Below are 18,337 nucleotides of genomic sequence, written 5' to 3' on the forward strand. Positions count from 1 at the left end.
ACACACACACACACACAGACACACACACACAGACACACACACAGACACACACACACACAGACACACACACAGACACACACAGACACACACACACACGGGCTTCCCAGGAGGCACTAGTGGTGAAGAGCTTCGCCACCCAGTGCTGGAGATGTAAGAAACATGCATTCAATCCGTGGATCAGGAAGATCCCCTGGAGGAGGGCGTGGCAACCCACTCCAGTATTCTTGCCTGGAGAATCCCGTGGACAGAGGAGTCAGGATGGTTAGAGTCCACAGGGTCACAAACAGTCAGACACGACATGAAGTGACTTAGTACACACGCATGCATACACACACACACACACTAGGTCAAATGATAAATATCTAGAGAAAAACAAAGAAGGGGAAGAGAATGGGGGAGGATGGGGGAGCTAGGCAGGCAGGCTTGCTAAGGAAGTGACATCTGAGTTGAGAGCTAAAGAGGGAATCGGCAGTGTCGGTACCTTTCCGAGCAAAGGGAACAGCATGTGCAGGGGGCCTGGAGCCTGCCTGGCGCAGTGTGAGCAACAGCAGCAACGCCAGAGCGAGTGGAACAGAGTGAGCAAGGGGGTGGGGAAGTCACAGAGGAGGAGGGGACAGGACCGGGTCTCAGGGTCTGGGAGCCATGCTGAGTGCTTTAGCTTTGCCTGTGTGACACCAGAAGGCGGAGCTAAGTTGGAGTTTATAGATCTGAGTTTTCACTGTAAAAGGATCCCCTGGCTATTATATTGAGATGAGCCTGTGGGGTGTGGGAGGTGAGACACCTGTAAAGATGCTTTTTGTTAATCATGGGCCATTTCTCCGTCAGTAGTTTTCAGTGGCTTCGCAGTCACTTCTGGCACGTGTTTGTTGCCACTTGGGGAAGACGGCGGTCCCCTAGAGAGATCCGAGCTGCCGCCCCGTCAGCAGTGCATGTCCTTTGACCTTTTGTCTGTGGTGATAGTTCACGTGCAGACTCACCTGTGCTCTCTCATCCTGCTCTCCATCTAATGCGATGCACCATGAGGCAGAGGGGTTGGCACGAAGCCTTTCTCTGTAACCTTGCAACAGTTAACACATCTATTGTTTGACCTCTCTGGCCAAGAGCTTTAAATAGCCATTAGCAAGTTAGCACTAGAATCTCAGAGGCTGCAGCTTCAGTATCAGAGGCAGGACCTCAAAGAACCTGAAACACTGCCTTCTAACCTGAGGTCTGTCCATACTCTTCCTTAAAAACCAGGCAAACTGCCTGAACTCTTCTGAATGATTCAGCTACCCCCACAGATGCCCAGATCTGCGAGGCACCCTGGCAGGCACTTACACATATTACTGCTTTATAGTCACCCTAAAAGTTAGGATTTCTTAGTCCCATTTTACAGGTGGCAACAGAAGCTCAGAAGAGTTCAGTAGCTTACCAGTGGTTCCACAAGTGATAGATTTTGCACCCGTGGCTCTGTCTCTCAGGCCCAGTTGCTCCCTTCTGCTGGAGAGGAGGGACCCTCCTGCTTTTTCATCTCAGCACCCCTCTTAGTTCAGTGCTTGAGGAATTGAATCTTTTGATATCGAATGAAAATGGTTGTCGGATGCCACAGCCACAATATGTCATAATCAACTCTGAGATGTGGAAATAAGGCCCTCGTAGTACTGCAGTGATGAAATTTTACAAATCATTTACTTGAAAAATGTAAATCAGAAAAGATTTGTGTTTTCCCCCCAAGAATACTCTAGAAAAGCAGTCCCACACTGAGTTACACTGAGCTCCATGGGAAGATTATTAGCATCTTTATAGAGGGAAAAAAATGAAGAGCTGCTGACATGTCATACCTGTCTGACTGCCCAAAATAAAGCCAAGGTTATTTCCTGAGGTTTGAGGAATGATGGAATAGCCGGTTTGGGTCACTGGAGTATACAGCGTGCCTGCTTCTTTAGAGTGGCTTTTAAGATAGCCCTGATTTCCAAATAATGAGGAAAGCCACAGTTTCGAAAGGACTGCGTGAGCATATGTGTGCTCTTAAGGTCATTGAGGCCTGGTTATATTTCTTAGAACTGCACAACGTAACATAATCCTAATCAATAGCAGTGTGCGTTCTGAGCACCTGTGGCTGCGCGGTCGCTGCAGGCAGCACCACTGACCCACATAAGGAGCCTGCTCCAGGTTCTTGATGCGAAAGGACACTTGGGCAGGATGGCCACATTTCCTCTTTGCAGCTGCAGATGAGCTGCCTGTGTCCTGGCTGCTGGCTGTTCTTCCTCCCATGGGAGAAGGAAGGGGTGGCTGATAGTTCCTGAGGCAGCCCCACGTATTGAACTTACCGGGACCTCCCAGGTGGAGCTAGTGGTCAACAACCCGCCTGCCAGTGCAGGAGACCTGAGAGACGTGGATTCAGTCCTGGGTCTGGAAGATCCCCTGGAAAAGGAAATGGCAGCCCATTCCAGTTTTCTTGCTGGAGAATCCCAAGGACGGAGGAGCCTGGCGGGCCACAGTCCATTGGATTGAAAAGAGTGAGACATGGCAGAACTGACCTAGCACACACACACACACATTGAATGAGGCAAACCTGGACCTTCCCAGACATAATTACCATAGATTTCAAATCATGGAATTGCTTTGGGAATGTTTTTCACTTTTTCATGAAACTTAATTTTCTTGTACATCTCAAGTTGTTCTGTGGAAATCTAGTAATGCTTCTTTTTTTCGTGAATGGAATTATCCTGAGACAAGGGTTTAGTTTGTCACTTCCTTAGAAGCAGAGTCTGTACCTCGAGGTGATTTATTTTTTTCATTTAAAAAAAAATTATTTTGGGGGCTATGCTGGGTCTTAATTATAGCACGTGGGATTTAGTTCCCTGACCAGGGATTGAACCTGGACACCTGCATTGGGAGTGTGGAGTCTTAGCCACTGGATCACCAGGCAAGTCCCTTAAGGTGATTTTTGGATTCCTTCTTTCCCAGTGGATTTAGTTTCCTGGTCTCAAAACGTCCTTTGAATGTGTGTAAAGTTTCTCATCCCTGAAAAAGCAAATGCTAAAAAATATTTAACACAGAACATCATACTGTTGCAGTAATTACACGGGATACTGAAGAATACTTAATATCATGAGAAAATGTTGACAGTATTTTAATATGTGAAAAAAAGTTATAAAAGAGCCTACAGAGTATGATCCCAATTTTATTTAAAATGTACACATGAAAGACTGAAAGTATAAGGCAAATGTTAGTAGTGATTATTTCTGGGTTGTGGATTTGTGGCTGATCTTTACTCTTTGCATCTCAGTATTTTCAACATTTCTTCTAGTGGGGTTTCCTGCTTCTGTAAGGACGGGGTGGGCCCCAGTATGTCCAGGTGAGCTGGGGTTGCTGCAGTCAAGAGTGGTAGTGAAAAAATAGAAAGTAGTGCCAAGGGGCAGCCACCTTGGCAGAATCACTGAGTGTGTGCATGCACAGTGGGGTGTTCAGTGTGGCTCAGTGCTGTGCTTAGTCATTCAGTCGTGTCTGACTCTTTGCAACCCCATGGATTATAGCCAACCACCTCCTCTGTCCATGGGATTCTCCAGGCAAGAATACTGGAGTGGGTTGCCATTTCCTTCTCCAGGGGATCTTCACAACCCAGGGACTGAACCTCGGTCTTTGGAATTGCAGGCAGATTCTTTACCATCTGAGTCATCAGGGAAGCCCAGGAATACTGGTGTGGGTAGCCTATCCCTTCTCCAAGGAATCTTCCCCACCCAGGTATCAAACCGGGGTCTTTCAAATTGCGAGTGGATTCTTTACCAGCTGAGCTCCCAGGGAAGCCTCTGGTAGTGTAGTTCATTTGGGCCCAAATCTGCTTGTTCATCCTATTCGTCCAGAGATACTTAAAGTCTTCAAGTAATAGCTTGAGGGGACTGAGTTTGTACCAGCCCGGAGGCGGCTGTGTGAAGGGAAAGGAGCCCCTGCTGCCATCTGCTGGAGGAGTCTTGTAATAACCATACAAATCTCGGAAGTCTGAGGCACACCCTGGGTTTGTGCAGTGCACAGCTGCAGTCACAGTCTTGGGCGGGCCCACCTCTGTCCTCTGGCCCAAAGCCCTGCTGTAGATCTGGAAATCTTTACTTCTATATTATTTTTATAATTTATTTATATTTACTGTAGTTTTGTGTTTTCTTGTCAAACTGCGCTGAGTCCTCGTTGCTGTGCACGGGCCTTCTCTAATTGCAGCAAGCAGAGGCTACCCTCTAGTTGCCGTGCGCAGGCTACTCATTAAGTGGCTTCTCTTGCTGCAGGGGACCTGCTCTAGAGCTTCAGTAGTTGCAGCATGTGGGCTCAGGAGGTGTGGCACAGGGACTTAGTTACCCAGAGGCACGTGCGACCTTCTTAGACTAGGGATCAAACCCTTGTCCCCGCACTAGCAGGCAGATTCTTTACTACTGGACCACCAGGGAAGTCCCCTCCACAGTATTTTTATGAGAGTGAAAGTGAAGTCGCTCAGTCGTGTCCGACTCTTTGTGACCACATGGACTGTAGCCTACCAGGCTCCTCCGTCCATGGAATTTTCCAGGCAAGAGTACTGGAGTGGGTTGCCTTTTCCTTCTCCAGGGGATCTTCCTGACCCAGGGATTGAACCCGGGTCTCCCACATTGCAGGCAGACACTTTACCATCTGAGCCACCAGGGAAGAGTAGTTTAAAGCAAATTTCAGCCCTCGTATTCTTTCTCTGGTATTTTTAAGTATGTATCTGAACTGGTGATGGGATGATATTTCCACAGGGATGGAATATCCCTTCCCTGCCCCCCATCCCACTCTGGAGGGAATCCATGCATATTCCTTCCACTTTGGGACATCCCCCTCTGTTACTAGACTCCAAGACCATTGGGACACACTCACCAGCCTAATTAACCTGCTGTTCCCCGAGCCTCCCCTCCATCATCTCTGTCAGTCAAGGCTTCAGAAGATACCAGAAGGGAACAAGCTGCAGTCTGACTCAGCAGATCCCAATCCAGCCCAAAGAGCCCTTAGTATTTACCACCACCAGGAATCCAGACTCCCTAGTCTCCTAGAGGGGGTGGGTGCAGGCACAACAGGTGGAAAACTCAGATGAAGACAGACGCAGACAGGAATAGATGTAGTCCCAAGGGTGGGTGGAACTTCCAGAGGACCACGTTGCCTGGCTTCTCTCTCTCTCAGGTGGCACCTTCTTTGGGTGTTTATCTGCTCACTGTTCTCCATGGCGATTTAGCATCTCGCAGATGGGGTTTAAAGCCAGGCTTCTGGCCTGTCAAATGAATGCGAATAAAATCCCTAGCTTACTTGACTCTTTAGATGTGGCTGTCTCTAGCCTTCTTCATCATGGGGTTGAATATCCCTCCTTGTTCCGGTGACCAGGGCCGGCTCAGGGCTTCCCCGGGCACATCCCATCTGCTCTGCCCCTTCTCACTCAGGACGCTGCACTGCTGCCTCCCCATCCAGGCTCTTCTCTGCTTTCTGTGCTCCGCCAGGATGTCTGTGGTTGCAGATAAGACTTTTAACAGGATTGAAAATCATCCCCTAAATAAAGACCAGAGTCAGATAGCAAAAAAATCTTATCTGTTCTCCTTAGTAAGTTCTAGGAGGATTATGTATTTGAAGGACATTCAACTCAAAGACATACTGCAGAGCAGCCTCATGCTCTGACAGTTTGACCACTTGCTTTCCAGCCACCCCAGAGGCAGGCCTTCCCCTGGGAGTTTTTAGAGAAGTTTGCTTGGATTTGCCCCTTCCTCATCTCCCAACATGTGGGTCCAGCCAAGTAAGTCTGGGCTTCCCAGGTGGCTCAGATGGTAAAGAATCCGCCTGCAATTCAGGAGAGCCTTGTTTAGTCCCTGGGTCTGGAAGATTCCCTTGGAGGAGGGGATGGCAACCCACTCCAATATTCTTGCCTGGAGAATCCCATGGACAGAGAAGCCTGATGGGCTACATACAGTCAATGGAGTTGCAGAGAGTCAGACACAACTTTGCAACTAATAACACACACCTCCCACATGTGGGTCCAGCACTGTGTCCCAGCCAGTTAGGACCATCCTTCTGCCTACTCCTCAGGGCCAGGGCCATGGGGATCAGACCCCAGGGCATTCAGGGGAGAGACTCTTGGAGGCAAGGCAGAAAAGGGAGAGGAAGGCTGAGCAGAGGAGGGGACCTGGTCTGACTGAGGCAGTGAGAGGGGAACCTTGATCTGAGTATCAAGAGCTTTATCATTGTGACCCTGAATCAGTTTCTTCAGACTGTGTTGGAGTCTGTGGTTTGAATACATGACCCTGAAAGCCATTCTTTTCTAAAACTGTATTAAGGGAAAGGAGATGGGAAAAGGAAACCATAAAGCTGGCAGGAAGTAGTTACATAATAGTGCAAAAGTTGCCTCCATTACCACTTAGATCCTGCAAAGAAACTGAGTGGCTGTGTTGGTCATGTTTCCTAAATGCAGGTCTGAGAAGCCCTGGAAGTCTTTCAGTTGTATTATTTAAAAGTGTGCTTTTTTAAGTACCGAAATCTGTCCCTATAAGTAAATTCAAGACCATTTCTACAATCCCCTTGCCACTGCATGGAGATTGTATTTACAACCATGTTGACACCTGGAGATAGAGATTTTGTTTCTGCTAAAAGGTTGGGGAACAATTGTTCTGGTATTTAATATTCCCTAGACTACAGCATCTTCACCTGAGTCTTAAACCCAGAATTTGGAGGAAGAGCATCAACTAAAATGTACTTTGAGCAACAACATTCTCAAGAACCTCTCACCTTTTAGTTCTAAGAACGTGAGATAAAATAGCATAAACTGCATTCTGATTGAGTCTTTATATTTTATCTGAAAATGTGGCATGAATTTCACTGTAGGTAAAAATAGGCATTATTTCTATGACCTCTAAATGTAGGTGATAAGCTTTAAAATGGAATCGGTCTCTTTGAGGTATTAAGAGAAATGGATTTATAATTGTTAGTAAAGTAAAATGTAAACTTTATCATGTCCTCTGAAGTGGATTTAGTATATGCATGTAAGTAACATTACCGTGGTGCTTACTGTATCCAGTTCTTTATACATCCCTGAAGGACTGTTTGATGTTTCCTGCATTGTTGTTATTTGCCTCTAATAGTATGAGATCTTCCTTTTAGAATGAAGCATGAGACTGAAAGTGACAGGAGTGGTATTAAAACATGACAGCCTCCTTCTATGCAAACCTGAGTCGTGATGTACTTTTAAATGCACTCATGGAAAAAATACAGATGATAATTAAAGCAGGTCAACCTTTGGGGCACTCGTGGTACTAGTCAATGATTGGTGATATTAAAATTAACCTCACAGTTGATAGTCCCAAGGCGGGTGAGACGGGAAGGGGGGTAAGTCTAAGTGGAATTCATTGCTGGTGTTGGAGACTGCTTTTGCCTCACAGGCGTGCACCTGTACTACGTCGGGGGAGAGGTCTATGCTGAGTGCGTGAGTGACAGCAGCATCTTCGTGCAGAGCCGGAACTGCAACTATCAGCACGGCTTCCACCCAGCCACCGTCTGCAAGATCCCCAGCGGCTGCAGCCTCAAGATCTTCAACAACCAGCTGTTCGCCCAGCTGCTCGCCCAGTCTGTGCACCATGGATTTGAAGTCGTCTATGAGCTGACCAAGATGTGCACCATCAGGATGAGTTTTGTCAAGGTAAGGGGTGCTCGCTTCCTGACTGTAAGATAGAGACCAAAAGCACAGGACTTCCGGAGCGGTCCAGTGGCTAAGACTCCCTGCTCTCAATGCAGGGGCCCCAGGTTTGATCCCTGGTCAGGGAACTAGATCCCACATGGGTCAACTGAATATCCTATGTGCCACAACTAAGACCCAGTACTGCCAAATAAGAAAATAGATAAGTAAATATATATGTATATTTTTAAACAGTCTTTGGTTGGTGTGGCAGTTGGACAGCCAGGGCAAGTAGACAGCATTTTGGGAGGAAAACTCAATTGTTTTTCAGAAGAGCTCCTCCATGAGTATGACATTCCTTGTTTAGCAATTTTAAGAAAATTCTTAAGTATATTACTTTTGGAGGAAAACCAAGTTAAGACAGTTACCTGATTTTTCTTTAAATCAAGAAGATAAAGTGACTATGCTGGTTGTATAGGACTTAATGCTACAGAGATTTTTTTTCTTCTTCACTCAAATTGCTGAGCACTAGGGTCACTCAGTAAATGGTGAATTTACCTGAAATCGACAGGCCAACAGAGGCGATCATATTTATAAAGAAACTACAAAACAGAACTGAGTCTAATACAAGAGAGTATGAATTAAGTGCTGTTTACAAAGGTATAAACAGGTTGGGATAAAAACATTATGAGGCTTATGATTAATTCTGAGAGAGCAGTAGATGTTCTGCTTATGAATATTTGTTGAATTTCTCAATTAGTTCTTTAATTAAAGTTGATGTGAAGGTTGGAGAATGGAGGGAGTTACTTAGTGGAAAGGAAAAACTGGATTTGCACATTGAAGCTAAGCCCTCAGTTTATCGTCTATTTCATTCCTCACAAAGCACTTGCAAATAATTCTAGTATTTCCAAATCTGAGCTTGTTTGTCAAACTGAGTATATGTGACAGTTTTCCCATGGTGACCTATCTATTCAAGTGGTATCAGTATGGCTTGTTCCAAAATTTTTCGAAGAAAAATTTATTAATTCTGTAAAATTACCATGAAAAATGTGTCCCATTTTTCTACACTCTTATTTATAATTTCAGTAATTATTTTTAAAGTAAGAATCAAGAATAGAGTTTCCAGTTTAGAAAATGACTTCTTGAATCCATTTCTTTCATGGTGACAAAACAGTTTCATTCAAATTTGCATGCATGCTAAGTCGTTTCAGTCGTGTCCGATTCTTTTTGACCTCTTGGACTGTAGCCCCCTAGGTTCCTCTGTCCATGGAATTCTCCAGGCAAGAATACTGGAGTGGGTAGCCATTCCTTTCTCCAGGGGATCTTCCTGACCCAGGGATCAAACCCAGATCTCCTGCACTGCAGGCAGATTCTTTACCATCTAAGCCACCAGGGAAGCCCTTATTCAAGTTTACTGTTAAGCTTTAAATGCATTTTTACACCATCAGGCAATTAACAAATACCTGAAAGTCTTTTCAAACATTCTGATGCTTTAGAGCCAGCAGAGGGCGATAATAAGCAACCATTTGACGTACTTTTTTCTAGGCCTGTTTTAAAAATTGGGATGAAGTGGCCAATGTCTCAGACATAATAATTTCACTGTATTATAAACTTGTATAGGAATCTGATTTTCCTAAGATCAACTAGATGTACTTCTCATTTATGCAACCTTTAAATTCATAAAACCACATAATTCACAAAATAAACTGTTACTAATACTGCAGAGACTTAAAGATTCCTAGCAAATATAACTATAGGTGATCAGTGTAAAAGAAATTGATAAGTTCTCACAATAAAAAATTGCAACCATGTGAGGTCATGGATGTTAACGAAACTTCATTTTTTGCGGTCTCTCCTGTGGATGGTCACCAATGGCAAATTGCCATAAGTGAGCCAGCATGGGAGAGGAGAAACAAGCTTTCTTCATCAACCCTGAGTAACAGAGAGCACCCTCAGCCTCACAACTTTCAGATCCAGCCATTGTTCTGTTTCGTGCAAAACACGGACTTCAGCATTAAGGGGGTAAACATGCATTCAAGCTCCCTTCCCTGGGGAAGACAGCGTGATTTCCCAGTGTCTCTGACGTGGCTGGAACCCAGGCCCTCTCTAGGTCCGTGGATTTAGTTGCGAGCCCAGGAGGAAACCTCGGATGGGGACTCATCTTAGGGTGTCTGGCTGATAAAAAGGTTGTCTTGTACTTGCAGGAATGCAGAGTTCATGTTCTCAGGTCCAGAAGCTGCCCTGGTGGGTGGGCTGTATCCAGCAGGCCTGTCTCGTGCCCCTGGAGGCTGCCTGGAAATCTGGCACAATCACGTGGCTCCGTTTTTGCTTTTCAGGGCTGGGGAGCCGAGTACCATCGCCAGGATGTCACAAGCACGCCCTGCTGGATTGAGATCCACCTTCATGGACCGCTGCAGTGGCTGGACAAAGTTCTGACTCAGATGGGCTCCCCACACAACCCAATTTCTTCGGTGTCTTAACAGTCCTGTCTCAACGCACATTTCTATAGGGTAGATGCTGTTGCAGGCAGTGGCTTATATCATTTCAGATTCATGACTAACTGAAGTTTCTAAGTACACATGTAAATACATTTAATATATACTCTTCATATTTTGTAACACCATCTTGGTTTGTGCTTTCTAGTTAACCTGATGCCACTACAACGCGATGAGAAAAGCAGGTTTTTCGCGCCTACGCTCTAATAAGCAGCAGCTTCTTTTGTGGGAGAGAACAAATGAGAGGCAAGTCTGTGGACAGTGTTTGAAGGGTGCTGGCGGAACAAAGGCAGCTTTCGTCTGCCGTGTCACATAAGGCATATTGTGTGGCCAGTCCAGAAAAATACTAAAACTGTTTACATAGCAAAAATCAGGTACTAGCAGCACTAGGGCAAATAACACTTTGGACAAAACAAAGCTATCAAACCTGTAATATTTAAATAACCTCACTTCAAGTGCTGACAAAAAAAGAAAATCAAGCTTGTAAAATCAGTTAGACAAGTCATATAAGCTTTATTTCTGAAGTTGAAATACCTGTAGGTAGACTGTTGTGCTGATATGAATGGTACCTTTTAAACAAATTAAAACTGTGATTGGAAAAGAAAGAAACTGTGAAGCTGAGAGCCAGGTTGCCTCATTATCTTACCACTGTACAAAAAAAATGACTCTTATATGAGAAGATATTATAAATATGAAAACAGCATGAAATGAGCTATATCCCCCAACTGCAAAATAAGACCAGCACTTTCTTAATCCATGCATAACCCACAGAGATGCCTGCCTTCCACGTAGGAAATCACGTTAAGTTCCACGTAAGTTCTCCTGGTGATTCAGGGCAGGCAGCTCTGCAGATCCTAGTCTGCACGGCATGCTTGCTGGCCTTGTGTTCAAGTCCTGTGTGTGTGTGTGTGTGTGGGAAGCAGCAGTAAAATAAGAGCATCGGACAAAAACACCCTGTGTTTACTTATTCCTTCTCACATTCCCACGTTCAGTCTCTAAGCGAGGGCACATTTTGCTGCATGTTCCTCACACGTTGGTAAATACTAACTCTTCACAGATGACTCAAACAATGTTCACTGAAGCCTTTGAGAAAACCTAGACACGTTGCTGCGATCATGTGAGTTCTTTAACTTAGTGTCTCTACTGATTAAGTGACCTGCTGGTCATAGGTGGTAGCCTCTTACAAAACTAAAGCCTCATACCTGGAAATAAGTTCCCAAATAAGATAGTAATTCCATAATCCCTATCATTTCTGAGAACAGTGGTCCTGAATAACAGGACATTTTTTTAAAATGTATACAAAATACCAAAACCTGTTACCCTTGGATGATAAAAAGAGAGCCATTTATCAAATTTCTAGGTACTTTCATATATATATAATTCCCACCCACTAAACACTGCATTGCTTGGAAAATTATTTCACACCCTCTTTAAAATGTATAATTTAAGAAGGTAATTATGCTTGTTAACAGATGGTACTTCAGTGATCCAGGTTTCATTTATACATTCTGTCTCAACTCTTTCTAGCATTAGTGTATAGTAGCTGTTTCTCATTAAATTGTATTCAAGGTAGGAATGATCATATGAAAACAATATATGCGTGAGCTACTGCCGTCCCCTCTTGTAATGACTAGTGTTACCTAGTAGAAGCTTTCATATATACAATAGAAAATACCACATTTTACATTAAAGCTAGGTGGTCCATTTAGTGTTTAGAGAACTCTGTAGTTTATTGGTTCACCAACTATGTATGTGCCCGGCACAGTGTTAGGTACTGTGGAAGCAATGTACACAAGAAGCCATTCCAGCCCTCTGGAGCTGAGTCTACATGGAATTCTGTAGAATCATCCTCATGTTTCAAGAACTATTAAAACAAAACATGCGCTCTTATGCTTTAAAAAAATATAATTGATTTCCTAATTATCTCTATTTTGAAACTGATTTTCTTTCTCTTCTGAGCAATCAAGTCATGGATGAAGACATCCTTGGATAAATGAGGCTTTTCTTCTTTGTCTCAACATTGGATTTTTCTCCTCTTCCCTATTTTCCAGTAATTCCCTATGTCATGTCCCCTTTCCTTGGAAAAGGCGTTAGTATGGTGAAGTCTTCCTCAAACGAGTGCTGCTGCACAAAACAGCATGAGGTACACGTGGTTTGGGCTCCGGGGATCAAACCGCTTTATCCGTCAGTGGTCAGACTCCTCCTCTGGTAATCTTACACCTTTACAGAACTGATCGGTACTAGTTGCTTATAAATGATAGGAAAAAATACACTGGCTTTCCACGCAGCTTTGGGAAACCAGGACAGAACGTTCCAGTGAATCGGAATTGTATCTTCAAAAAATAAATGATTTAAGTGGTACGTATGCATCACTACCAGGTCTATCTCACCAAAAGCCTTTATCAAAATGCTGTGAAATTCAGAAAATTTAGAAGTGATGGGAAGTTAACCCTTAAGTCATCATAACATAGTCACATTTTAGATCGGGCTTTTAAATTTTTTTCTGGTAAGAACTGTTAAAAATTGTAATGCAGGATTTGATTTCTGACTTCTAAATGTGCTTATTTAACATTCAATCCTTGAGGTAGACAGTCCAAACGATGTCTTCACATTCTTTTATAGGATCGTGAGCAAAGGGGACATGCCGAGCCATTAATTGCATTAGCAGTTGCCAAACATGTTTAAGGTTGCCGTAGACAAGGCAACAGAGAACAGTAACATCTGGCCTGCTGACAAGACTCAGAACATTTATAGTGCTGTTCAAGTCTGGGTTTTGTTTTTTCTCCTGTTAAAAATTTGAGATGTAAAAAATTTTAGTTAGATGATATTTTAATACCTACCAGTGCTTTGGAACTATTAAGATGTCAATTCTCAATACATTTACTTTATGTTATTTTTTTTTTAACATTCAGAAAAAGTTGGACAACCACCTAGCATTTAGAATCTCCTTTTCATTGTCTTCTTAGGAAGTGAATACCCCGTCACAGGAACAAAAACAAATTTTAGGTATTGCTTGTTAGACTTCAAGCACCGGCTTAACTTTGAGTATGTCCTGAATACTTGGTATACATAGTCAACAAATAAAATGTAACACGCATTCCAAATTTTGTCTGCTCTTGTTAAGGATTTAATGGCCGAACCATATGACAAATTACATGATCTTGGCATATGTTAAGTTCAAATTAATGTAAAGGAAACTAACAAAAAAGAAATTCTTTCTATTTAAGTCATGTTTTTTATTATAGCTAGGCCTCAATTATCCTTCAAATGCACACTTACACTGTTATCTGATTGTTTATAATAAAGAATACTGTACCTAAATGTCTTTTGGCTCATTATTCCCTGCAGACCTCATAGAAGGATTCGTTGTATATGAGTCCTTAAGATGATCTTATACAATCCTGTTTTGAAAATGGGATTTTTTGAAATCCAACATCCTATAGAGAAATTAGGTAATAGCTTTGAATTAAACATCTTAGAATAACTGGCATTAAATATAGAACCTTGGAGGGGGAGGGATAAATTAGGAGGTTGGGATTAACATATACACACTGCTGTATATAAAGTAGAAAAAAATATAGAACCTTGAAGATATTTTGCAGTAATTTTAGAAAGGATATGCATAGAAGCTTTTTTTTCCTGTGTATTAGCAAATATTAAGTGATATTACAGTATATGGGAATGAACAATTACTGTAAATATCTGTGCATTGCTATATAGTACCTGTTAGAAAAGTGTTAAAGGCAACTCAGGAAAAATGAAGATGGAATCCAGGAGGAATATGAAAATACCTAAAAATGAAATTTTTCTGTTCTCGCCATTAAATTTCCTTCCAGTCTAAATGGGGAGGGGGGGTGGGGGAGGTAGAATATGTAAGTATTTTGAGAAAACTTGGTCTTTTATTAACTTGATTAAAGTTTTATTTTTTTTAAATGGAGCCCTTTATTCAAAAGAAATATTTTGTGGAATTCCACAATGTAAACAGATGAAAGACAAGCTATTCTGGCTCCCCACAGAGGAGGGTTCGGTCGGTTTAGTCGCCTAGACATGTCTGACTCTGTGACCCCATGGACTGAAGCACGCCAGGCATCCCTATCCATCACCAACTCCCGGAGCTTGCTCACACTCATGCCATCGAGTCAATGATGCCATCCAACCATCTCATCTTACTTAAGCTGGAAGTTTATGGAGAGAGGTGATTGTGTCTTGCTTGTCTTTGCATCTCCTATTTTTCCTGACCCTGTTCTTGCATCCAAAACTTGGTACTGGCACTTCAACCACAAACTAGTACATATTTTTAAATATACCATTGTATAGACATAAAATATTTTCTTTAAACATTAGCCTATCCAGGAGACAGAATATTTTCATTAGCCTAGAAACTTTCACATATTCACTTATTAGATGATTCTTGAGCATCAGCTACTACCAGACAGGCACTGTAGATAATAATGACAGATGACGGTTTTGGCTTTAAAGAAACTTCCAAGTCTGTGGAGGAAGATGAACAAGTAAACTGATAAAGGTCAGTGTGCTATGAGCTGCAACAGGCTGCTGGAAGGCCTAGCAATGAGATCTCCACCAGGCCTGGGCGTGTACCCCAGAAGGTTTCTGGGCTGATCCACCTTGCCTTCCTTCCCATTGGTTCCCATTAGCAAGGCTCCCAGACATTTCTAGACCAGCTTAGGTGCCCAATCTCTATGCCCACATCATAATTTGTGCTCATCAACGATCCACTATCAATCCCTATACCATACTGTCTTCTTGTCTATCCATCTCTACAAGGCTGGGAACTTTAAAAAAAGGCAAGGATTCGATCTATCTGTGTTCAGCATCTTCCAGCTGTTGTTTTTTAGAAAGGCATTTGGGGTTCCCATTATGAAGGCAGAAACACTATTTGTTTCCGATTCTCCTTTTTTAAACTCAGCAATTATTTAATTTCTTCTCAAAATAAAAATAATCACAAGCTTCCAACTGCATGTCTGGTGACCATGCTGCAGCTGGTGGGGGAGAGAGAAGCATGTTTATGACTTAAGTTTGCAAATACTCAGCTGCACAGTAATAGCAAGGAAAGGCAGCTTTGACAGTTAAAACTTAAAATCATTTCTGTTCTAAGCATTTATTTTCAGAATGTGAATTTGAGTAAAGAAGCATAAGAATTCTGATAGAACAAGTCAACACGGAGTATAAAGAAGATAATAGTTCTGAACATTTATCTCTGTATGATCATCATAGATGGTTCTATTATTTGCATACATCTGATAAAAATGTTAACTGTGGCCTCAGATTTACTCCATCAATCTGAAAGATGATAAGATAGAGTAAATATAATGAAAATTATATTCACGGTTGTTTTAAGCCCCAGATTACTCACAGGTGCATGCAGTACGTTATTTGGAGATAATGCTTGCAAGTGACAGGCTGGATTCTCTCTGGCCTCATCATTTAGAAAGAAAAAAAAACTAAACATTCTCAAAATAGCCCACTGATGGTTAATGAAGTTGTCTGTAGAGAGACGCTTAGGAGGGCGGGTCAGAAGACTTTCTATCCAGGGCCAGACAGTAAAAATGTTCAGCTTTGCAGGCCATGTGACCTTCATGTCTGTTGTAACTACACAATTCTGCTACCACAGTGCAAAAGCCGCCAAAAACTATGTATGTGGCCAAGGGTGGCTCTGTGCCAGTGAAACCTTACAGATGTCGAAATCTGAATTTCACGTAATTTTCACGTCATGAGATGATTTTTCTTTTGGTTTTCCATTTAAAAATGTAAAAACTATTCTTAGCCTGTGGCAGTACAGAAACGAACTGTGGGTTGGATCTGGCCTGGAGTGGGCTCCTAGTTTGCTGAGACCTGAGGATAAGGCGTCTTGAATGTTACCAACCACAGCTGTGCTCTCATCTGAATGCCTCCTCAAGGAGACACCTCCTTAAGCCTGACCACCAGAAGCCCTCTGGTAAGCTCAGCTAACGCTTAACACTATCGCGGGAGGTGATTATTGTAAGCCACTATGCTTCGGGGTGGTGTGCTAGATTACTGACCCAGTCGCCATCAATGAGTGGAATGCTCATGTAGCTCTGTCTCTGGATCGTCCTGAACCCTCAGGTGGGAGGAGCGGCTTCTTGTCACAAAGTGCAGGCAAGCCTGTTTGGAAGCACCTGTAATTTGTGATACAATTGCTATTTTGGTTCTGAACACTACCCTGGCTCCATCTGCTCTGCCAGTGCAACAGCTGTTTAAGAGATCTGTGTTCAAAATACTCTTTTTCAGGCTCTGTGGGAAGGCTTGCCAGTTTGGTTGCTAGGGGTTAAGCATTCAATTCCTGCCTCCTGTTACTAACACAGAGGTGAGCCCTGGCATTGCCCAGTGAGGGCACAGTGCAGGCAGTTAGGCAGCACTGGCCTCTGAGGACCCAGTTGGTGGGGAGCACCACAGTGATCCCAGGCTTCATCTTGCAGAAGAGAGCCCAGCGCTCTCTTGGAGAAGAGGCGAGAGCCCAGCGCTCTGCTGGCCCCAAAACACCCAGCCCTCCTCTCCAAACTGGGTACCTGTGAGTTACTCGGTGAGTCTTGGCTTTAAATTCTCATTGCCCTTCAGAATAGGCAGTGCCGGGCCTGGGCAGGGGCTGTGGTCATTTTCCAATCGCTAACAAAGCAGGAAATGTTCAAGGTCTTCGATGGACTTTATACACCATTTAAAGGTAGTGAATGTCTGCGACTAGGGAGCAAAGGGCAATTCTGATGGTTGCTGGTGATAAAAGGGGTGAACAGGAAAAAGAAAAGACACAGGAAACATGGCTATGTGGCATTTGGGCATGAAGAGAGAAAGGTACCTGGATAAGGGAGGGAGGCTTGGCTTTTCTCACACTGGCAGACCCCTGACCCCAGGAGGGTCCACTCACTGGCACAAAAAGCAGGGTGTCCGAGCCCTGAAGGGTCTTTTAGGAAGAAAAAGCCAAGCATCACAGGAGCCTGGAAACAGGGTCCCTGAGTACGACATGAAGCTTCCATACTGGCAGACAACTTTGGGTGATCTTAGAAAAATATGGCTTTCTTGAAGACTCATTTTCTGAAAGGAAATAATGCTGTCACAATTACCGTCACCTGCCACCCACGAAGATGATCCTAATCAACATGACGGTGAAGTACACCTAACTACGTGTATTTTATTTAATACGATATTTAATTATATTACCACAATAAACAGTAATATAATTTTGTGCAAATATCTGATGTTAGTATACCCTGCTCCTTATTAGATTTTCAAAGGCAACTGCTATAAAATCTTAACAGTGGACAGTGATCTCCAACCAAAGATAGTAAACGACCCAGACTTCAATTATAAGATAGGAAAACAGATAGAAAATCTCACTAGTCATAACTTCTTTTATGCTTGTTTTCCTTAGTTCTCTGATTTTGCTTTCCTGCTGCATATATTCTGGGGCCCTTTTAAGCCCAAACTACAAACAGCTCATGATAATTAGTATCTGTGCTCAATGAATACATTGTAAGAAAGGCTGCATACATTTCTATATCACTGGAGTAAAGCTTGGAGAAGGCAATGGCACCCCACTCCAGTATTCTTGCCTGGAAAATCCCATGGGTGGAGGAGCCTGCTGGGCTGCAGTCCATGGGGTCGCAGAGTCAGACACGACTGAGTGACTTCACTTTCACGCATTGGAGAAGGAAATGGCAACCCACTCCACTGTTCTTGCCTGGAGAATCCCAGGGACGGGGGAGCCTGGCGGGCTGCCGTCTATGGGGTCACACAGAGTCGGACACGACTGAAGCGACTTAGCAGCAGCAGCAGCAGAGTAAAGCTATGAATAGAAAGCATCATTTAATTTGCTGCAGTTTATAATAATAAAAGCTTACCTTTGCTGCATTAGAATAATACAAACGATTATTTGGAGGGTGGAGCAATATATCATAAGGAGAACAGGGAATGTAGTCCATGTCCTGATTAGAAGATGAGATCAACTCACCTAATTATTAAACATGTCAAGTATTTTCACTAAAAAGTTCTGAAAATATTAAGCTTAAACTCAGTAAAAGCAGCATTTTAATTAGTATTTTAATAATAATTTTTTCCTATAGTGAAACAAGTCTGCTCAACAAATGAGAGTTCAGCCCATCTCCCAATCATAAGCTAGACCATCTGAACACAGGTCTTATATATGCACCATTCAACAGCATCTGTAATCATGATTATA

General features: G+C 43.1%; 1 protein-coding gene and 1 long non-coding RNA gene across 2 annotated transcripts in view; one reads left to right on the plus strand and one right to left on the minus strand.

Moving 5' to 3' along the window:
* Window positions 1-13,446, plus strand: part of SMAD9 (SMAD family member 9) — a 63,025-nt gene extending 49,579 nt beyond the window's left edge. Inside the window, exons 5-6 of the mRNA XM_040267062.1 lie at window positions 7,398-7,654; window positions 9,967-13,446. Of these exons, the coding sequence (XP_040122996.1) occupies window positions 7,398-7,654; window positions 9,967-10,110 (401 nt within the window). The 3' untranslated portion in view covers window positions 10,111-13,446. The remainder of the gene's footprint in view (window positions 1-7,397; window positions 7,655-9,966) is intronic.
* Window positions 9,447-17,300, minus strand: LOC120883111. Its single transcript, XR_005725670.1, has 2 exons — window positions 17,027-17,300; window positions 9,447-15,125 (listed from the first exon to the last, which is right to left on the minus strand). It is a non-coding gene; the product is annotated as an uncharacterized LOC120883111 (long non-coding RNA).
* Between the last annotated feature and the right edge of the window lie 1,037 nt (window positions 17,301-18,337).

This window comes from Oryx dammah, unplaced genomic scaffold (assembly GCF_014754425.2).
Source record: "Oryx dammah isolate SB20612 unplaced genomic scaffold, SCBI_Odam_1.1 HiC_scaffold_24, whole genome shotgun sequence".
NCBI classification, from domain to species: domain Eukaryota; kingdom Metazoa; phylum Chordata; class Mammalia; order Artiodactyla; family Bovidae; genus Oryx; species Oryx dammah.